A 23,731-nucleotide genomic window follows, 5' to 3' on the forward strand; every position below is an offset into this window, starting at 1 on the left:
CTCCAGGGGGCCCCCATTGATTTTGTTAGTCACTCTCGCTGAGATATCATATTAACATTGCATATGTGTAGAATTGCAGGAAATTAGCTGTATAAAATAAAAATCTGTAAAGCAAATGTATTGGTTTACCGTTTGTTAATAAAATACTTTTTCTGCTAACAGATCCCTCTATGTATGAAATTATTGTTTTTAATCCCGGTGCTGAGTTAATGAGTTAATGGGTAGCGGCTAATTGTATAGCTAATAGGCTACGTGTTTGTAGATCGACTGAGGTGAAGCTGCAGCAACCAATGTGTTGTCATTTTTGTTTGTTTTTGGGCTGTTCTCCAAATTGCGTTTGATAGTTTTACAATTGTATAGAAATTCAGTAAATAAGCTGCAACTTTCTTTACATTTCTCGGATGAAATTTCTGAACCTAGTCTCCCACTATCTGCTAGTGGATGTAATGTATTAGCCCCTAGTAGACCATCCCCAGATCATAAACTAGTAATCAGTTGAACGCTTTCAGCGAGTGTTTCCTTGTAGACAGAGCCTGGGCGGGATCTATCTTGTAGAGTGAGAAAACATGCAACACACATCATGCAACACAAAACATCAACGAGACAGAATTACAACTGCGCTAGCATTAGGACTTCAGGACAATTGCACGGTAACATATTTGTGCTTTGACTCTGTCTTTTCACTTTAAAATGTATGCCAAACAAAAAAACATTGATATAAAAGTTTAACAATAGAACTATATCCACACGGACTACTTAACAATTTCGATAATTTTTTTTTAACAAAAAAACTAATTCTGTGGAAGAACTGTGCATGTGCAAACTTTGGTAACAGATTACGGTAAAATCTCCCTCAGGTTTTCTTACATTTCTGCTCCAAATTACGATTCAAAGATGTCTGCAGAAAGAATGGGGTGTAAGCTACGAGATGGCACCTTTAGTTCAATATACACTGCTCAAAAAAATACAGGGAACACTTAAACAACACAATGTAACTCCAAGTCAATCACACTTCTGTGAAATCAAACTGTCCACTTAGGAAGCAACACTGATTGACAATAAATTTCACATGCTGTTGTGCAAATGGAATAGACAAAAGGTGGAAATTATAGGCAATTAGCAAGACACCCCCAATAAAGGAGTGGTTCTGCAGGTGGTGACCACAGACCACTTCTCAGTTCCTATGCTTCCTGGCTGATGTTTTGGTCACTTTTGAATGCTGGCGGTGCTTTCACTCTAGTGGTAGCATGAGACGGAGTCTACAACCCACACAAGTGGCTCAGGTAGTGCAGCTCATCCAGGATGGCACATCAATGCGAGCTGTGGCAAGAAGGTTTGCTGTGTCTGTCAGCGTAGTGTCCCGAGCATGGAGGAGCTACCAGGAGACAGGCCAGTACATAAGGAGACGTGGAGGAGGCCGTAGGATGGCAACAACCCAGCAGCAGGACCGCTACCTCCGCCTTTGTGCAAGGAGGAGCACTGCCAGAGCCCTGCAAAATGACCTCCAGCAGGCCACAAATGTGCATGTGTCTGCTCAAACGGTCAGAAACCGACTCCATGAGGGTGGTATGAGGGCCCGACGTCCACAGGTGGGGGTTGTGCTTACAGCCCAACACCGTGCAGGACGTTTGGCATTTTCCAGAGAACACCAAGATTGGCAAATTCGCCACTGGCGCCCTGTGCTCTTCACAGATGAAAGCAGGTTCACACTGAGCACATGTGACAGACGTGACAGAGTCTGGAGACGCCGTGGAGAACGTTCGGCTGCCTGCAACATCCTCCAGCATGACCGGTTTGGCGGTGGGTCAGTCATGGTGTGGGGTGGCATTTCTTTGTGGGGCCGCACAGCCCTCCATGTGCTTGCCAGAGGTAGCCTGACTGCCATTAGGTACCGAGATGAGATCCTCAGACCCCTTGTGAGACCATATGCTGACACATGCACATTTGTGTTGTTTAAGTGTTCCCTTTATTGTTTTGAGCAGTGTAGTAACAGCACTGTACTGTACTATGCTATCCAAACTTGTGAAACATGCGTCTATGATGGGCCGGACTGGACCAAATCTGAACCTATCTGTGGACGTTAATATCAAGGCCAGAGTAGACTGACCAAATTTCAACGTCCATGGACGTCCGGTGTCAGTCGGTGCTCAGAGGGTGAGGAAACTGGTTATAGTAAACGGAAAGAGAGGGGTTACATGGGTAGGTGTCAGTAAGAGTTGGGAGAGGTGATATTAATTGAAGAGAGAGAGGGAGAGGTTTTCCAGACTCAGTTTTAACACTTGGTTTGACCACCAAACAACAGAAAGTCAAAGAAAACAGTTATGAGCTGGACACAGCAGTATGCCAGTGGAAGGGAGGACAGTAGCAGGTGACCCAACTGTGGTTTGTGACTATTATGATTTCCCATTGTAGCCAATGCAGGTGCAGTAATTCCGTTTAATTTTAATCACTTCATAATTCATAAACAGAATTTGCATCAGTAAAATCATTATAATTAATTGGTAGGTCTACCATTACTTGTTACTTCTGTGAACTTTCATTATCCTACCTCACGAGAGAAAATTGAAAATATATTAAAGATACCTTTGTATATACAGTGTATGTGGACACCCCTTCAAATTAGTGAATTTGGCAATTTCAGCCACACCCGTTGCTAACAGGTGTATGGAATTGAGCACACAGCCATGCAATCTCCATAGACAAACATTGGCAGTAGAATGGCCTTACTGAAGTGCTCAGTGACTTTCAACGTGGCACCATCATAGGATCCCACCTTTCCAACAAGTCAGTTTGTCAAATGTCTGCCCTGCTAGAGCAGCCCCCCCTCACTGTAAGTGATGTCCCATTCTGTGAAGTGGAAATGTCTAGGATCAACAATGGCTCAGCTGCAAAGTTGTAGGCCACACAAGCTCACAAAATGGGACCGCCGAGTGCTGAAGAGCGTAGCGCGTTCAAATCGTCTGTACTCGGTTGAAACACTCACTACCGAGTTCCAAACTGCCTCTGGAAGCAACGTCAGCACAAGAAATGTTCGTCAGGAGCTTCATGAAATGGGTTTCCATGGCTAAGCAGCAGCACACAAGCCTAAGATCACCCTGCGCAATGCCAAGAGTCCGCTGGCGTGGTGTAAAGCTTGCTGCCATTGGACTCTGGAGCAGTGGAAATTATGAATCAAGCTTCACCATCTGGCAGTCCGACGGAAAAATCTGGGTTTGGCGTATGCCAGGAGAACGCTACCTGCCCAATGCATAGTTCCAACTGTAAAGTTTGGTCGTGGAGGAATAATGGTCTGGGGTTGTTTTTCATGGTTCGGGCTAGGCCCCTTAGTTCCAGTGAAGGGAAATCTTAACGCAACAGCATATGACGTTCTAGACAATTCTGTGCTTCCAACTTTGTGGCAACAGTTTTGGGAACGACCTTTCCTGTTTCAGCATGACAATGCCCCCGTGCAGAAAGCGAGGTCCATATAGTAAAGGTTTGTCGAGATCGGTGTAGAATAACTTGACTGGCCTGCAAAGAGCCCTGACCTCAACCCCATCAAACAACTGTGGGATGAATTGGAAACCCGACTGCGAGCCAGGCCTAATCACCCAACATCAGTGGCCGACCTCACTAATACTCTTGTGGCTGAATGGAAGCAAGTCCCCGCATCAATGTTCCAGCATCTAGTGAAAAGCCTTCCCAGAAGAGTGGAGGCTGTTACAGTAGCAAAAGGGGGGACCAACTACATATTAATGCCCATGATTTTGGAATAAGATGTTCAACGAGCAGGTGTCCACATTTCTGGTCATGTAGTGTATGTGGTCTTTGGTAAAATAATTACAAGGCACTACGCAATATTTTTTTTTACTTACAAAAGGTAAACAATTTCTCCAAAGCTAAATATAAAAGTGTTTATTAGTTGGCAGGGGTCTGTATGTCAACATTATTGTGTTTTGATGTATTTCTGATTCCTTTTAATAATTTTTCTGGTAGATGTTTTCTAAGATCCCTTTTCCATCCGTTTATTCAGAAATCAAAGCCTTTAATTATACCAAATTTTTAAGATGGAAAAAGGTTAAAATGTATCTATGCCTTCGTTTCCCAAAAATATAGACTCTTAGCTTCCATTTGACATGCTCCTATGAACTTCACATGTTGGTGCTCATGGGTCCTTTTACATGGAAATGCCCTTCACTAGCACCTACTTGTAACAGATTATGTTTTTATAACTAATCCATAACGGGTCCATTTTAGGTCTACTGAATTAAAGTGATTGTTACACAAATATTCTATTTAGAAAGAACAAACAATCTAAAATGTCATATTTCACTGAAAGAACAGTAAAAGTGAGAAACTGTTTTTCTCCACTGCATGCCACCGAGAGAACAAATCATACCAACATAAAGGTAGTATCCATTACAATCCATGCCACACATGCATGTCTTGCCTCACTTTTAGGCTTGGGTTGGTCATGCATGAGTTTTTCATGCTAAACATTACATTTTACACACAGATAGAGAAAAGGGAGAAAAGAGTCGTGCCTTGCCCAAAGCCTGTGCTGAACAGATCCCCTAACGTTCGCCGGCGGCCCACATGGCTCGGCAGTGACCAGTATCTCCGGGACACTGACAGCAGAGCACAGTGGGCAGCAGGAAATAAGTAAACAGGAAGTAAATACTCTGGCTTTGTGTTTGCTAGTTCCATAGAAAATTATAGAGGACTCTTCATTGTATCTGCCCTTTTATGGCGTCTGTGAGTGGCTTCTCCATTTTTAAGTATTACATTTTCTTTTTCTTCTACTTCTATGAGTTGGTAAACAAACTGAACGGGTGAATACTGCCACCTGGAGTGTGTTGTTTGAACAGGTACAGTATAAAGCCAAGGTTGGCGATTTAACTGCCACCTGCAGTTATGGAATGTTTGCTCACAAGCATAATTAATTGGCTGATCCCTCCTGTTGACCCAGATGGAAATGTGTGTTCCTTCCTTAACCCATAGGAAGTCCCACCCAGTTGACTTCTTCAGAAGGGTGAAAGTCCTCAATGGCACTCCCCATGCTAAAAAGGGCATTTTGGCACTAGAGTCCTCTATTTATCTCTATGGTTGGTTGTAACACTGCGTTCATAACCAAAGGTGGAATTTACTACATACGATTGGGAACTCGCAATTACTAGTGGGAAACACATGTATCTTCCCTAAGCTCCGACTTCTCCCACATTCTGACGTCACCTACTAAGGAAATTACCTTGATAACAGCATTTTCGGCAGTTAAAACAAAACATTATTTATAAAAAAACTCTTTTTTTGTTTATGGTTGATGCAGCTTGTTGGCCATTAGCCAATTGGCATTTCTCAACAAGTTCAAAGCGCGTGATAGCATCCAACTTCACAACTGGTATTTACCACCTTCCCACTTGGTTATGAACGCAGCATCATCGACGGGCAGAGACAGGTGAAGGTGATAGACAGTCAGAGGTCATTTTCCCACATACAGTACGTAATGTAGCGATTTCAAGACATCCTGCTTCCAAGATTAATTCATTACAATTCCACATTTCTCCTACATTCTTAATCAATGAGGACACACTGTTTTGTGTCATAATGACTTGGCAGCAAACCTTGAGTTTTGACTGTGAGCTGCTCCTTATGGCTGCCAATGTGATCAGTAGTTACAGTAGGCCTATGTTTTGACTCTGAATGTGGCCTAGGGCAGTGCGACAGACGGAGCGAGTTACCTTCCTCGCCGGGCAGGGAGAAGTCGTCAGGGTCATCCTGAGCCTCCAGGCAGGTGGCAGGGACCCAGCCTTGGGCCTCGTCTGAACTAACAAACCACCAACCTGCACACAGAGAGCAAAACAAACACAGAAGAGTCCGTCACACAGCAGAGGCTCTCTCTAGGTCTTCTATTGGCCATGTCTATTTGGAAGGTTCTGAGGACAACGTGATAGCATTATGCTGCTGTTATTTGTCAGTTGTCTTGGTACACATTAAAGTACCTGTATCTCAGGTTCATTCAAGTATGATAACATTCGTTCAGTTGATTGGGGGGGGGGGGGGGGGGGGACAGTTTGAGACAGTGTGGTTGCTTTATAAAACACGTTAAGGCCGCCAGGACTCAGGTTGTCCCAAATGGCACCCTATTGCCCTTATAGTGGACTACTATTGACCAGGGCCAATAGGGCCAACACTATATAAACAAGTGTCATTTGGGACGCAGCAGTCATTTAGCTAAAGTCTGTCGCCATCTGATCCAGGTCTCGTACCAGACTCATTCTTCTCGATGACCTCCACCGTCTGTCCCACGTGCAGGCTGATCTCAGAGCTCTCCTGTTTCTCATAGTCAGTGACGGCCACATACTGGTCTAGGAGCAGAGGGTCAGCTGAGGTGGAGTCTCCTGCAGGGAGGGACACAGAGCACACATACATGTACAGTACCAGTCAATAGTTTGGACACACCTACTCATCCAAGGATTTCTCTTTATTTTTACAATTTCTACATCGTAGAATAATAGTGAAGACATCTAAACTATGAAATAACACAAATGGAACCATGTAGTAACAAAGTATTAAACAAATCAAAATGTATTTTATACTCTTCAAAGTAGCCACCCTTTGCCTTGACAGCTTTGCACACTCTTGGCATTCTCTCAACCAGCTTCATGAGGAATGAGGAGTTCCCACATATGCTGAGCACTTGTTGGCTGCTTTTCCTTCACTCTGCGGTCCAACTCATCCCAATTGGGTTGAGGTCGGGTGATTGTGGAGGCTGATGCATCTGATGCAGCACTCCATCACTCTCCTTCTTGGTCAAATAGCCCTTACACAGCCTGGAGGTGTGTTTTGGGTCATTGTCCTGCTGAAAAACAAATGATAGTCCCACTAAGCACAAACCAGATGGGATGGTGTATTGCTGCAGAATGTTGTGGTAGCCATGCTGGTTAAGTGTGCCTTGAATTGTAAAGAAATCACTGACAGTGTCACCAGCAAAGCACCCCCACACCATCACACCTCCTCCTCCATGCTTCACGGTGGGAACCACACATGCGGAGTTCATCCGTTCACCTACTCTGCATCTCACAAAGACATGGCGGTTGGAACCAAAAATCAAAAATTTTGACTCATCAGATCAAAGGACAAATTTCCACTGGTCTAATGTCCATTGCTCGTGTTTCTTGGCCCAAGCAAGGCTCTTCTTCTTATTGGTGTCCTTTAGCAGTAGTTTCTTTGCAGCAATTCGACCATGAAGGCCTGATTCACACAGTCGATGTTGAGATGTCTATTACTTGAACTCTGTGAAGCAATTATTTGGGCTGCAATCTGAGGTGTAGTTAAATCTAATGAACGTATCCTCTGCAGCAGAGGTAACTCTGGGTCTTCCTTTCCTGTGGCAGTTTCATCATAGCGCTTGATGGTTTTTGTGACTGCACTTGAAGAAACTTTCAAAGTTCTTGGATTGACTGACCTTCATGTCTTAAAGTAATGATGGACTGTTGTTTCTCTTTGCTTATTTGAGCTGTTCTTGCCATAATATGGACTTGGTCTTTTACCAAATAGAGCCATCTTCTGTATATCACCCCTACCTTGTCACAACACAACTGATTGGCTCAACACGTTAAGGAAAGAAATGCACAAATTAACTTTTAATGAGGCACACCTGTTTATTGAAATGCATTCCAGGTGACTACATCATGAAGCTGGTTGAAAGAATGCCAAGAGTGTGCAAACTTGTCATCAAGGCAAATGGTGGCTATTTTGAATAATATAAAATATATTGATTTGTTTAACACTTGTTTGGTTACTACATGATTCCATATGTGTTATTTCATAGTTTTGATGTCTTTACTATTATTCTACAATGAAGAAAATAGTCAAAATAAAGAAAAACCCTGGAATCAGTAGGTGTGTCCAAACTTTTGACTGGTACTGTAGATCTGACCTCTCTACCAGCCACACCACACCGCAGAGAGCAGATGAAGAGGAAGCAGGCATGGTTTTCGACACGGAAGAAGAAAATGGTGGTCAGAGAGCAGAGGGAGGGAGAGGGAGATGTTATGAGAGACAACAGGATAGGAAGGAGGGTTATGCTAATCAACCGCGTGGCTGCCACAGAGATACAGAGACGACCCGCCACCAGGACACCCCAACACCTAGACTACCACAATGCTGTAGGTTAGAACAACAAGAGGGCCTGCTCTGTAATGTGCCCTTGATGGGATGACAACCAGAGCTACCTCCGGGGATGCAGAGTGTGATGCACTCATAATATCCTCTAAATGCATAATTGTCCAGAGATGGAGCCTTGTATTTATACCATCCTGCATCAAGTCTCTTAAACGAGATATTATAGATTATGAAAACTGTCACGTCTGATACCCCAAGAGCCAACGACACAGAATGAGGATGGTGTTGTTGTTGTGGCACAGCATGCACATCTATCAAGGTGACGATTATTTCCCACAACCAAGACAGGGTTGATTTCAGCACAGGAGCAAGGGAGTTGGGCGGGGTGTACGGTCAGACACACACCATCTGGTGCCCTCTTGACATAACACACCGCCATGCACATCACACAGAGTGAGCACCAAGCTTTCCCCACCCTGCCCTCTCGACCCCACCTGTCCCTAGCCTGGTCCCAGACCTGTATTTGCTTTAGCTTGATATAGAGACCGATGCGTTGGCTGAATCACATACAAGGCTATCCCTTCCCCCGCTCTACCCCGCACTGCCTAGGCTCACCTCAGAGCCACGTCCCAGCTAAAAGGCCAGACAGCCAAGGGCCCCTAACGGAGGGCTAGCAACCCACGTGTCACACACAAAGTATGGCCAAGCATGAGTCTGTTACTACCTCTCTTTAGGAAAGTAGTCGCTCTCTCCACAATCCCTGATGGAGGAAAATGAAGGAAATTGAAATTGAACATGGATGGAAAATATATGGGTTGGTTAGATGAAAAAAGAAGAGGCAAAACTCTGAAACAAAACACTATGTAGAAGTAGTGGTGTGTATCTAACTTCAAATAAATGTAATATAATGATAGACTTACAGTCTTACATCTTTTATATAGCAATCTAGAGTGAAAATAATGGAGAGTATGCAACAATACAGCTAGAGGGCGCTCAAATCCCCATTGAGAAATGTAGTCAGATGGATGCAAACACCACACAGGGTTTTTCTCTGCCAAAGGCAATAGGACCTCTGAGTTATACAGTCGTGGCCAAAACTTTTGAGAATGAAACAAATACTAATTTTCACAAAGTCTGCTGCCTCAGTTTGTATGATGGCAATTTGCATATACTCCAGAATGTTTTGAAGAGTGATCAGATGAATTGCAATTAAGTGCAAAGTCCCTCTTTGCCATGCAAATGAACTAAATCCCCCCAAAACATTTCCACTGCATTTCAGCCCTGCCACAAAAGGACCAGCTGACATGTCAGTGATTCTCTCGTTAACACAGGTGTGAATGTTGACGAGGACAAGGCTGGAGATCACTCTGTCATGCTGATTGAGTTCGAATAACAGACTGGAAGCTTCAAAAGGAGGGTGGTGCTTGGAATCATTGTTCTTCCTCTGTCAACAATGTTTACTTGCAAGGAAACACGTGCCATCATCATTGCTTTGCACAAAAAGGGCTTCACTGGCAAGGATATTGCTGCCAGTAAGATTGCACCTAAATCAATCATTTATCGGATCATCAAGAATTTCAAGGAGAGCGGTTCAATTGTTGTGAAGAAGGCTTCAGGGCGCCCAAGAAAGTCCAGCAATCGCCAGGACCGTCTCTTAAAGTTGATTCAGCTGCGGGATCGGGGCACCACCAGTACAGAGCTTGCTCAGGAATGGCAGCAGGCAGGTGTGAGTGCATCTGCACACACAGTGAGGAGAAGACATTTGGAAGATGACCTGGTGGAAGGGCAGCAAAGAAGCCACTTCTCTTCAGGAAAAACATCAGGGACAGACTGATATTCTGCAAAAGGTACAGGGATTGAACTGCTGAGGACTGGGGTAAAGTCATTTTCTCTGATGAATCCCATTTCCGACTGTTTGGGGCATCCGGAAAAAAGCTTGTCCGGAGAAGACAAGGTGAGCGCTAACATCAGTCCTGTGTCATGCCAACAGTAAAGCATCCTGAGACCATTCATGTGTGGGGTTGCTTCTCAGCCAAGGGAGTGTGCTCACTCACAATTTTGCCTAAGAACACAGCCATGAATGAAGAATGGTACCAACACATCCTCCGAGAGCAACTTCTCCCAACCATCCAGGAACAATTTGGTGATGAACAATGCCTTTTCCAGCATGATGGAGCACCTTGCCATAAGGTAACTAAGTGGCTCGGGTAACTAAACATTGATATTTTGGGTCCATGGCCAGGAAACTCCCCAGACCTTAATCCCATTGAGAACTTGTGGTCAATCCTCAAGAGGCAGGTGGACAAACAAAACCCCACAAATTCTGACAAACTCCAAGCATTGATTATGCAAGAATGGGCTGCCATCAGTCAGGATGTGGCCCAGAAGTTAATTGACAGCATGCCAGGGCAGATTGCAGAGGTCTTGAAAAAGAAGGGTCAACACTGCAAATATTGACTCTTTGCATCAACTTCATGTAATTGTCAATAAAAGCCTTTGACACTTATGGAATGCTTGTAATTATACTTCAGTATTCCATAGTAACATCTGACAAAAATATCTAAAGACACTGAGGCAGCAGACTTTGTGAAAATTAATATTTGTGTCATTCTCAAAACTTTTGGCCATGACTGTACTATGGCTGGACTCTTAAATACTGGTGCAGAATATGTTAATCCTAATCTATTTCACTTCAGTGCTCATCCAGATGATATTGCCCACATAAACGTATACCACAAACAATAATAACTTATACAAAACTTCCTTACCTGGCTTCTTCTTTCCAATGGGTTCCCTGTAAAGAGAGAAAAAAATCATTAGAATCAAGTAAGAGGAAATATATAACTTGGACAGAGTGAGTCAGTAAAGGAATTTGGAACGTTTTATTACTTAGAAACACTTTGAAAATATTTCCACCTACGTAACAACGGATATATGTTTCTGAAAACTCTAAAAATATAAAATGTTAACCCTGTGAATAACCACACTGATTATATTTATTTCATTCAGGCATGTTTTGGGACTCACAAATCATTTGATCACGATTCAATCACATTCAAATCGCCGTTATACATTTGTTCTGCTAGTCATGCAGGCTCTAGTCTAGATGAGTGAAACTAAACTCTCTAAGATCCGTTACATATCTACAGATGTGTTGACCTTTGCTCCAGATGAGAAGGGATATGGTTGATAGTGAGTTTCTGATACTGGGCTGACTGAGAACATGATACTGTATCTGCTTTATCCATTTGGACTGCAATCCTCTATCCATTCTCATATGCGGTAGCCGATTCAATGTCCAGATGCCCAGGGAGACTGAGGTGGCTAATTCAACCTGACTATCTGTTCTTTCTATACTCTCTCTCACACACACAACTGTCCATCCTATTTTCCTCCTGAATAAAATTCACTCTCAATCACATAATGCAATGTTCGCCTGGCAACTCTGTTATTGTGCTAGCCACAGAGCATCTGCTACACTACTTAAATGTAATACATCTCCAGCCATTAGTTTGACTATTAGCGTACTGTCAAAAGAGTCTCCAGCCAAGACAGCCACAGGTCCACCACTAGCCTGACTTATCAAAGGGAAGCAGACAGCTAGTGGCAGACTGGAGTCAGAACAGGGTCAGAAAGGCAACGCACTGTCCAGTATTCTGTAAGTACATTACAAGAGTTTTCCATAAGATCAAATCAGCCCTCCCCCTCACGCTAAATGAGGTTGCATTGGACCATGGATGAGTCAATCATGGTCAAGGATACATTGAATAGGGGGACCAATACATCAGTGGGGCGATGGGAGGACTGTGTTCAATATGGAGCATTATAACCTAGAGCAAGCCCATTCCACTACCAGGTGCCAGACCACAAGAGGTCCTAACCAAAGACGAGCTAGCAATACGGGGGCTCATCCTCTCTTCTCTTCTACATCTTCCTTATACCTCTCTACTCCTCTCCTCCCTTCTACCTCTCCTTTCCTCTCCTTGCCTGTCTTTTATATCTCCCCTCCTCTACCGCTCCCTCTCTCCACTACTCTCTCATGCCTGCTACTTCAATCTCGCCAATGGACAGACAGTGACATCCCTCCTTACTCTGGTAGATTTATAGAGGGCTGTATAGCGACCCAAGAGAGAGGGGCTGGTGACGCGATGTCAGCCCAGCTGAACACAGTCTGCATTAGAGAGCTGTAATCCGATTTTAATAAAGACAAACCAAGGTCTTTTCTATATTCATCTGCCTCTCCCTCCGACCCTCCATCCTCCCCTCCCCCGTCCCTAGTAGCAGATGCTTAGGGTTTGTCTGTCTGAGAGGTAGCTAATAAGGTATGTGTCCTTGGCAACGGCCAGAGGGAACTAGCTCTCCTCCATCTGTCTGTCTAAGGAGGTGACCTGACAGCAGCCATTCATAGTGGCCAGAACAGTGACAGGCCTTGTATTCTTCTCCTTCCACAGAGATTCATCTCCTCCGCAGTTACTGAACACACCATGCATATTGTATCAGGTACCAGGCAGCCATCTTGGATTTCGACCAAGGTACTCATGACTGCAATAATGGCGATGGCCAACAAACTCTGAGGAATGATAAGCATCCTTGTGCAAAATCACTGATTGACGGTGCAGAATTATATTGTTGATGTTCAGTCATTCTATTGACTTGTGCGTCAAACGGCGCACAGCAAAAAAAAAAAGCTAATCGACAAACTAGCGCAGAAAAGTGTCTGGTTAAGATTGGACAGCCTAGATAAAATTGTAACATTACTCCCATACACCCTGAAGTAGTTTTGGGATGTGTGAGTCGAACACCTCTCTGCATAAATAAATAGAACACATAGACCTAGCTATGTGGCTAGGTGCCTGTAGCGGAGCATGTCAAATCCGGGTTGAAATACACAAAGATGGGAAGCTGTTTGCTATAGCAGAAAAACTCATAAGAAAAATGTGGGGACTTTTCAAATAGTGAAGGAAGAAAAATATAATCTGAAAAGCATCAGGTTTGATACAATTCACCAGCCATCACTGGGCAAGCAATAGCTTAAAAGCCCAGTGCAGTCAAAAGCAGTCACCTGTAACTACTAGTAACCCCTCCTGCCCTCCAGGCGTCTAGTAGCTCAACAACACATACGTGATGGGGGGAAATGGCGCGGTGACTTTATGACTTGTGTTGGCACGTTGTAACTGTCAGGCGGACTATGACACTAATGTGTCGAGTGAGATTTACAAGAGTTCCTGCCGCCTCAGCAGTTCTCTCATACACTGCTCCGCTAGGCTACATGTTATGTAGCTCTCACTCAGGGCAAACCAGCCGCTCCCCCCACCACCACAGCAATACCAGAGGGAGCATGACATCATAGTCATTACACTCTATTATAACCTATTACTGATGGGTTGGCTTGTTTCAACATAAAATGACATGGTGTTCAGGAGGAGGTCCTTTCTGCTACTTCATGAAACAAAGCCTGCACACAGCATTATGCTTCTCTTTCTTTATTTGTAGTGTTTGTTGTTGGCCCAGTACAGGCGTGAATGTTTGAATGTGCATCACTTATATGTATTTATGCTGCTTGTCAGACTGTGTGACAGTGTGTTCCTTTGACAAGAAGGTGACGAATGGTGTGATGTGTAGCTTACTCTTTAGGTGGGTTGAGGTCTTCAGGACGAGTCTCGAAGAACACACGAACCTCCTCACACTGGGATATGTACACGGGCAGCTGAATCAGAGCCTGCGCATAAACACAGAAACACACAAAGGTTCAAATGTTAATCAGAACCAAATGAAGAGTTTCATTGCAAAACGCTCTGCAGTATATCCATTTTCCGAATTGTTGGTAAATTTGCTTTTATTGATTAAAGAAAATAAGAAATTGTATGTTTTTTCACTATCTAATCATGGCATGGGGTTGTTCAATGACAGACATGTATTTGTTTAAAATCTATCACTTGGTTTTATTTCATGTTTATGTTTTTTTGCTAAACGCTACATATCCTCCTCACTGCAAACCGTAGTCTGTTTTTTTTTATGGCGGTTTTGAAGCAGTGGTTTCTTCCTTGCTGAGCACCCTTTCAGGTTATGTCGATATAGGACTCGTTTTACTGTGGATATGGATACTTTTGTACCCATTTCCTCCAGCATCTTCACAGGGTCCTTTGCTGCTGTTCTGGGATTCATTTGCACTTTTTGCACCAAAGTACGTTCATCTCTAGGAGACAGAACGCGTCTCCTTCCTGAGCGGTATGGCGGCTGCGTGGTCCCATGGTGTTTATACTTACATACTATTGTTTGTACAGATGAACGTGGTACATTCAGGCATTTAGAAATTGCTCCCAAGGATGAACCAGACTTGTGGAGGTCTACCATTTTTTTTTCTGAGGTCTTGGCTGATTTATTTTGCTTTTCCCATGTCAAGCAGATGTACTGATTTTGAAGGTAGGCCTTGAAATACATCCACAGGTACACCTCCAATTGACTCAAATGATGTCAGTTAGCCTATCAGAAGCTTCTAAAGCCATGACATAATTTTCTGGAATTTTCCAGGCTGTTTAAAGGCACAGTCAACTTAGTGTATGTACACTTCTGACCCACTGGAATTGTGTTACAGTGAGTTGTAAGTGAAATAATCTGTCTAAACAATTGTTGGAAAAATTACTTGTGTCATGCAGAAAGTAGATGTCCTAACCGACTTGCCAATACTATAACAAGACATTTGTGGAGTGGTTGAAAAACAAGTTTTAATGACATCTGAACTTACATTTGACATTTACCAGATGCTCTTATCCAGGGCTGTAAGGTTCTGCTTTTCTTTTCTTAGCCAACCTTGTTCTTGAATGTAGCCCTGTCTTTCATTTTTGTTCGTTTCTCACCTGGTCTCATCGCTCCCTATTTAGTTCAGTTCTTTCTGTTTGTGCGGTATTGTCTGCCTGTGACCATGATTCCTGCCTTCTGCGAAGGCTTACTAAACATCTGCTGTGCTCTGCGTGTGAATCTACAACTTTTTCTCCCTGAATATTCACTACAAGGGAGAAATACATAAGTGCATTCATCTTAAGATAGCCGGGTGACACAACCACATATCACAGTGAAATATACAGGATACGAACATTCCATTCCAGCTAAACAATGGATATAGCGTTGTGCAAAAAAAAATCACATTTTCATATATGATTTAAACATTTGAGCACAGTAATATTTTACACACACATGAACTTACCCATAAGCAATCATTTCTGATGAAATATTTGTGGATATAGCATTTTGGAAATAAACTCAAATGCTGCTATTGTATTTATATCAGTGGCAGTGGTATTGGTATTGGGAGTAGTGGTGTTCACTAGGAAATACGTAGCCTGTTTCCCAGGGGAACTACTATACGACAAATAATGACACAGCAAAGTGAATGACAGCTATAGTACAGGTGCTACATTCACATACCATGTCCTCTTGCGTAGGCAAAACAACATACAGCAGGCATTACTACCCAACCACACCAACATAGAAAAAGCATCTACTGTACCTAAATGGAGCCTAGTCCACTCTATTATATTTCCTGTTTCTAATCTAACATCATTGATCCTTTCTCCCTGTGGGGGCCCGCAGGGCTGTGGGTCTGACCACGGCTCTGTGGATAATCTCGTGGTGGGGGAGACATGCAGGCTGACAGGGCCAACAGGGCAATTCCTCAGGAGATGAAAGGCTAACTGGCCTGAGATATCTCTCTCTCTTTCTCAGCCTCAAATGCCTCAGCACCTCAGTGCTCCAACACCTAGAACCAGCTGGTGGGTCTCTCCAACAAAACAGCCCTTATTATCACTGTGTGCAGAGAGGCAAGCATGCAGCACACTCCTCGCTGCCATGAGGCATTCCTCAAAGCTATCCATCTCAGCCTCAGACCCAGCGTACGTCTGCATTTAATAAGGCTAAGTGCCTCAGTACTGTCCACCCAGAGAGGGGCAGCTCTCTCTCGCTCCACCACAGCCTGAATTATGATATGGCTGGCCCGTATCATAAAATACAGGCTAGCCAGAGTTCAAGGTGCCCTTGTCCAGTGTGGCACCTAGCCCTTTTGGACTCACCGTATGGGAAGCCGTGCCAACAGACTGCCCATGCTAAAAGTGTGGGAGGATTGCCATAGGCTTAGCTGAAACCCTGTTCTCCATTAGCGTCGGGGTAAGAGGGCGTGCGTGTGTGCGCGTGCATACGCACATGTGTGACTGTCCAGTGGTCAATTACAAAGATTAAAATGCCTTTTTTATGGGAGAAAAATCAAAATGATTCTCTGGAGTCATCTAAGAGTCAGATGATAAATGTTTTAAGTGTTGACCTCCAGAGGAGCCCCCCCATCCCATGGTCCTGGTGACTGAATCTGGTACACTGTGTCTGGGGTTAGGAAGAACATACTCCCCCTGTATTTCTCACCCCTTCACTCTGCCTGTGACCTGGCAGGTCATTAGTATTCTCCCCAGAGACTGGGAGCCGGAAGGCACATTACAGCAAATTGACTTTCTTGGTGCTCTTTACAGCAGGCAGCATTAACCTAATTGTGTGTGTGTGCGCGTAAGTGTGTGTGTGTGTGTGTGGCGTTGAGTGCATGTGTTCAAGTCAAACAGAAAACAGTGAAGGTGAGGAGAGAATACACATACATTACATGTACTGTATATACAAGTAGATTAAAGGGGTGGCAGGTAGCCTAGTGTTTAGAGCATTTGGCCAGTAACTGAAAGGTTGCTGGATCAAATCCCCGAGCTGACAAGATAAAAATATGTCGTTCTGCCCCTGAGCAAGCCAGTTAACCCACTGTTCCCCAGGCGCCGAGACGTGGATGTCGATTTAAGGCAGCCTCTCTGATTCAGAGGGGTTGGGTTAAATGCGGAAGACACATTTCAGTTGAAAGCATTCAGTTGTACAACTGACTAGGTATCCCCTTTACCCTTTCTTAAACAGCATACACCAGCATTCTATAGCCCACCCTTTCCAAACAATGGCAATTCTGAAGATTGAGAAACAATGGTAAAAGGGCAAAACTGGAGTGAAAACCTATATCCTCCAAGAATCAACGTCTCCTCTCCAATAGCAGAAACTCCAGCAAAGGTCATTCCATGCGAGTCAAGTTCAGGTTTAGGACTCACTCAGCATTTTGACAGAAAGGTGGAAATGGTGATCCTCTGAGCCAAACATGAAAGCAACTACACTGAACAAAAACATAAATGCATCATGCAACAATTTCAAAGGTTTTGCTGAGTTACAGTCAATAAGGAAATCAGTCAATTGAAAATTCATTAGGCCCTAATCTATGGATTTCACATGACTGGGTATACAGATATGCATCTGTTGGTCACAGGTACCTTAAAAAAGGTAGGGGCGTGGATCAGCGTTTGCCTCACGTAGCGTGACACATCTCCTTCACATAGAGTTGATCAGGCTGTTGATTGTGGCCTGTGGAATGTTGTCCCACTCTTCAATGCTGTGTGAAGTTGCTGGATATTGGTGGGAACTGGAACATGCGTTCATACATGAAGATCCAGAGCATCCCAAACATGCTCAATGGGGGATATGTCTGGTGAGTATGCAGGCCATGGAAAGGTTTGGGCAGTTTCAGCTTCCAGGAATTGTCTACAGATCCTTGTGACATGGGGCCGTGTATTATTATGCTGAAACATGAGATGATGGCGGAAGATGAATGGCACGACAATGAGCCTCAGGATCTCGTCACAGCATCTCTATTAATTCAAATTGCCATTGATAAAATGCAATTGTGTTCGTTGTCCGTAGCTTATGCCTTCCCATACCATAACTCCACCGCCACAATGAGGCACTTTATTCTCAATGTTGACATCCGCAAACCGCTCGCCTAGACACGCTGTCTGCAATCTGCCCGGTACATTTGAACCCAGAATTAATCCGTGAAGAGCACACTTCAGCGTGCCAGTGGCCATCGAAGGTGAGCTTTTGCACACTGAAGTCGGTTACAACGCAGAACTGCTGTCAGATCAAGACCCTGGTGAGGACGATGAGCATGCAGGTGAGCTTCCCTGAAAAGGTTTCTGACAGTTTGTGCAAAAATTCCTCAGTTGTGCAAACCCACAGTTTCAACAACTGTCCGGGTAGCTGGTCTCAGAAGATCCCGCAGGTGAAGAAGCCAGATGTGGAGGTCCTGGGATAGCGTGGTTACACATGGTCTGCAGTTGTGAGGTTGGTTGGATGTACTGCCAAATTCTCTAAAACAACATTGGAGGTGGCTTATGGTAGAGAAATAAACATTACATTCTTTGGTAACAGCTCTGGTGGTAATTTCTGCTGTCAGCATGCCAATTGCACACTCCCTCAAAACGTGAGATATCTATGGCATTGTGTTCTGTGACTAAATTGCACATTTTAGAGTGGCCTTTTATTGTCCCCAGCACAAGGTGCACCTGTGTAATGATCATGTTGTTTAATCAGCTTCTTGATATGCCACACCTGTTTGTGCACAATATTTGAGCACAACATTTGAGAGAAATAAGGGTCTTGCGGGTTTGGAAAATTTCTGGCATCTTTTATTTCAGCTCATGAAACATGGACCCAACACTTTACATTTTGTTCAGTATATAAAGTAAGTTCCATTTTTCATTCTGTCAGCCTGACCAGGACCAAGACAAAGGGGAGCCCCTCCAACCCCCCTCTGTCCAAACCAGCCAGCCAGACTGGACAGAACCACAGACCTTTGATCCGACCCCCCCTTCCCCCATTAAAGCCACTCACCCAGTGGTAGGGTTGCAAAGACGGGGTACTGGAAACTTTCAAACTTTACCAGTAAACTACCAGAATGTTGGTATTTTATGTAATCTATCACAAGATATCTAGTGGCCCATTTGGGAACCTCAGGTTATTACAGGTGTCTGTAACTATCTCTGGCCTTCTCCGTGGCCTTATCACATGTAAAATATATTAAATAAGATGATTTCAAAATGAATAATAGAAAGACAAAGCTGTAAAAACATCCTAAATATAAACAATCAACATTCACTGTATATAGACTTTCTTTTTTTTCTATTGTGTTATTGACTGTACGCTTGTTTATTCCATGTGTAACTCTGTGTTGTTGTTTTATCTTGGCCAGGTCGCAGTTGTAAATGAGAACTTGTTCTCAACTAGCTTATCTGGTTAAATAAAGGTGAAATAAAAATTTTAAATTAAAAAACAGTGAATACCATTGGTGTTTAATATGAAGGTTTCAGCATGAAATATCCTTTACATTTTTTACACACATTTATTTATTTTACTATGTCAATATGGATTTGTTGTCAATGTTTTGACCTCAAACTGGTGTCAGTTCTGAAAAAAGTCAATAGTTGAAAGAGTTGCAGAGTTAATTGAAAATAATGCCATTGCTGATTAGATGCTTTAAACAAATGTATTAGGCTATTTTCCCTTGAAACATATGGTCTATCTACTATAAACTCATGGACAACATGGACACAGATATAAAGAATGAATACTATATATTAATTTACTGTAAGTTAATAGAACAATAACAAAGTAAGTTTCAAACATCGCTGCTAATAACAGCTATTTTTCAGGTTACATATTCCTCCCATTAGGTTAGTCCAATTAGGGCCCTCACACCATGCCCAGACCGGACGTGCGCCATCATGCGCAAATAGATTTTGTCCCCCCACACCAAACGCGATCATGACTCGCAGGTTGAAATATCAAAACAAACTCTGAACCAATTATATTAATTTGGGGACAGGTCCAAAAGCATTAAATATTTATGGAAATTTAGCTAGCTAGCTTGCAGTTGCTAGTTAATTTGTCCGATTTAGCTAACTTTCTGTTGCTAGCTAATTTGTCCTGGGATATAAATGTTGAGTTGTTATTTTACTGGAAATGATCCTCTACACCGACAATTAATCCACACATAAAACGGTCAACCGAATCGTTTCTAGTCATCTCTCCTCCTTCCAGGCTTTTTCTTCTTTAGACTTTATATGGCGATTGGCATATAACTTTTTATAGTATTACCACGACAACCGACCGACCTCTGTTCATCTTTCAATCACCCACGTGGGTATAACCAATGAGGACATGGCACGTGCGTATCTGCTTCTATAAACCAACGCGGGGATGGGAGAGGCAGGACTTGCACCGCGTTCAGCGTCACAAATAGAACTGACTTCTATTTTAGCGCTTGGCAGCGCAGACGCTCGTTGGCACGTGCGTCTGCGCTCTTTGCTAAGGAGCTATTTTTGTTTATTTTTGACAATTCTTTATGGAAATAAGAACTGTAAGGTAATTAATTGTTACCCCAAAATGTTTTGATATTGTGATAAAAACAGCTGCATTGGGTCTTTCAGGGCAAGCCACCAACACAGTCAACAAAGAGACTATCTATCATAGGTGGCCGTAGATCTAAACATTGAATTATTCAACGCTGTAACCAGATGACTTTGTTAAGCCCTCTCTGACAAAGAGGAGAGCAGTTGTATTGAACTTTTTCTGTGTCTTCAATGTGTTCATTTGTATTGAGAATGCTACTAAATCAGTATATCAAAGTCCTCTGTGGAACTCACAACAACAACAAACGTGACTGCATACCAGACTGAGGAAGTTCTATGTAATCCCATAGAAGTGGTGCAAACTTAGTCTAAAACAATTCACATAAACCTAAACACACCCACAACACATCAACTCTAGGACCTTAGTTTCCCCCCTTGTTTTACAGTACTTAAAGCTGTGACCTTTGTTGCACCCGTATCCCAAAACGACCCCCTGAGGTATCCTAACCCCTAGGCCTCCCCTCCCATGTGTACCCCATCTCTCTCACCAGTGACCTGGCTTCATAAACAAAGGTTCTCTGGCAACATGCCAGGGAATAAGTTGGTTTTTAAGTGCATGACTGAGATGGAACCACCTTTCAAAAATTCCCCATGCAACATAAAAAGGCAGTTCTGGTTTATTGGGAAGCCCTTTAAAAGTTAACACGGCCCACTGGGCACCGACGTCAATTCAACGTCTATTCCACGTTGGTTCAACATAATTTCATTAATATGATGTGGAAACAATGCTGATTCAACCGGTGTGTGCCTAGTGGTTAAGGGCTTGTAAGTAAGCATTTCACGCTAAGGCCTACACTTGTTTTATTCGGCGCATGTGACAAATAATGTTTGATTTGATTTGATTTAGTGGGAGGGCCTGGTGATGTAGCTGACAGGGGCTAGCTCAGGACTCCTCAAACCACTGCCCCGATGGAGACATAGCACAGAGATACCACAGCATCCCAACCGCCTGCGACAGAGATGGATTCCCCACTTCTCTTCTTGCTTTTCCACTAAAGAGCTAAACACAGACTCTGCAACTATGCTGCTTTGTTTTCCAGATGGAATTATTTTCTCTGTCAGCCATGTTCCAGACTGCCTTCAGTTCCCGCAATGTCTAATTCCTGAAGAAAATATCATATTTTCGAGGATGACTGATTTTGTTATCGTATATTTCCCAGTAGGTAATGACAAACATATAAGATATGCATGTTTTTAACATTGCTAGTGCATTGGTCTTTGTATAGAGAAACAGAATGGCTATAACAGGTCAGTGGAACTAGATGTGAGGGTGTATGGAATCCAAAACAGTCTCACGCTGACTGCCATGCTATCAGTGAGGTAAACCGGTCAGCAGGATCATGAATGCAAACCCCTCGCTCTCGTCTGAAGCTCTATCTACCACAGTGCTTATGTCCTAATACCTGAGATTTAGGTTCCTCTCCAGGCTACATCCCCATGGGAGGTTTTAGGGGTTCAAGTTTGGGTCATACTGATGTGTCTTCCATAACGAGTGAGTGTGGAAGATGTAATACCCCTGAATTGCCCCGCCAGCTGAGCAGTGGTCTCAGTCAGAGCCTACTCACCCTGCAGTACTCGTTGATAGGCCTCAGGCGCTTCATGGCCACATCCCTGATATGGCTTCTCCTGAACAGGATCTTCCCTGGAAGGAAGAAAAACAACAGTCTTTAGGATCTAATGTACATGTCTTACAAAGATACGAAGCCCTCTAGCCTCCCCTCTTATCCTAGTCCTCAACCATGGTCTCACATTATATATAGTACATACTCAAACTGTATGAAAAATCAGTATTTGAATGGTGTGGATTCACATTAGCAATTATACAAGCAGACAAACAATTGTAAATAATCCATAACTGCAATAGTCACTTTTTACAGATTACTGTATTCACTTGTGAGGGAAAATGTTATGTTTGTGCTTTTCTAATAACCGATTAGACTTGGTTCATGCAAGTGACTGATTGATCGTGCCTGGGAGGAATCCTCACTATCAGTATAAGCAATTTGGCAGTACACCCAGAATATTGCATTGAGAACCAAAAGGGGTGTCTCAGTTTCAAGGTCTCAGCTTAGAGAGAAGAAGCCTCTTGAGGTATTGGTCGGTAGGAACCACATGTTAATGATGATGAATAATGAAATTCTAACTTGTCTGTGTAAACAGTATATAAGATAACTAACGGGACTGCCCCGGCAGAGCTCCCAACCGACGTGTACTATGGTTTGTTGGAACCTTCTTCAGCATGCTGATAATAAAGAATGATTAATTTAATATTGACTCCAGGTGTCCCTGGTGGTAATTTCCACAACATTTTGGTGCCTGTGGAGCTTTCCAGTGAGGGTCTGCGAGGAAAACCGGTGGCCCATTTTATGTAGCATGAGGGAAATTCCCATCTGAGCAAAAGACGACGAGGCCCGCCCAGACCAGACCCTTACTGTGAGCTGCCCAGGAGGAGACACATAATCCACGAACAATTGAGGGACACGGCAACTGATTTCAGTATGTCAATTTAAATGAATTTGTATGAAAATTATTACAAAATAAATTAAACTAAACATAAAAATGAAATGACGTCTCTTTGGTCTGGGACCACTGTAGTCTGGGACTACTAGAAAGGTATCATAGTCTCTGGGAGGTTAAAGCAGTCTGGGACTACTGAGATGGGTAAGGGCTGAGATGGGTAAGCCCCAACGACAGCTGTCTATAGGCATTTCTAGGAATTGTCTATGTGGTCTGGGACCACTGTGGTCTGGGACTACTGAGTGTGTTTGGATAATAAGTTACGATATATAACGTTAGCTAGGGGTTCATTCCACAACCGCCAATCGTAGTCTGGGACTACTAGTACTACTCTGGGCTCCCGAGTGGCGTAGCAGTCTAAGGCACTGCATCACAGTTCTAGAGGCGTAACTACAGACCCTGGTTCGATTCTAGGCTGTATCACAACCGGCCGTGATTGAGAGTCCCATAGTGCGGCTCACAATTGGCTCAGCGTCGTCCGGGGTTAGGGTTTAACCGGGGTAGGCCGTCATTGTAAATAATAATTTGTTCTTAACTTCTCTAGGGTAGGGGGCAGCATTGGGATTTTTGGATGAAAAGCATGCCCAAATTAAACTGCCTGCTACTCGGGCCCAGAAGATATGATATGCATATAACTGGTAGATTTGGATAGAAAACACTCTAAAGTTTCTGAAACTGTTAAAATAGTGTCTGTGAGTATAACAGAACTGATTTGGCAGGCGAAAACCTGAGAAAAATCCATTCAGGAAGTAGTTTCTTTTTTGGTTTTGTAGTTTTCTATTCAATGCCATTACAGTATCCAT

General features: G+C 43.4%; 1 protein-coding gene across 1 annotated transcript in view; it reads right to left on the reverse strand.

The window, feature by feature from the left end:
• LOC120032074 (SH3 and PX domain-containing protein 2B-like) overlaps positions 1 to 23,731 on the reverse strand; it is an 86,850-nt gene that overhangs the window by 17,029 nt on the left and 46,090 nt on the right. The window contains exons 4-9 of the mRNA XM_038978023.1: positions 21,977 to 22,053; positions 13,731 to 13,822; positions 10,872 to 10,897; positions 8,828 to 8,863; positions 6,246 to 6,377; positions 5,718 to 5,819 (exon numbers count right to left, since the gene is read on the reverse strand). Coding sequence (XP_038833951.1) covers positions 5,718 to 5,819; positions 6,246 to 6,377; positions 8,828 to 8,863; positions 10,872 to 10,897; positions 13,731 to 13,822; positions 21,977 to 22,053 — 465 coding nt within the window. The remainder of the gene's footprint in view (positions 1 to 5,717; positions 5,820 to 6,245; positions 6,378 to 8,827; positions 8,864 to 10,871; positions 10,898 to 13,730; positions 13,823 to 21,976; positions 22,054 to 23,731) is intronic.

Source organism: Salvelinus namaycush, chromosome 3, assembly GCF_016432855.1.
Source record: "Salvelinus namaycush isolate Seneca chromosome 3, SaNama_1.0, whole genome shotgun sequence".
Classification (NCBI taxonomy): domain Eukaryota; kingdom Metazoa; phylum Chordata; class Actinopteri; order Salmoniformes; family Salmonidae; genus Salvelinus; species Salvelinus namaycush.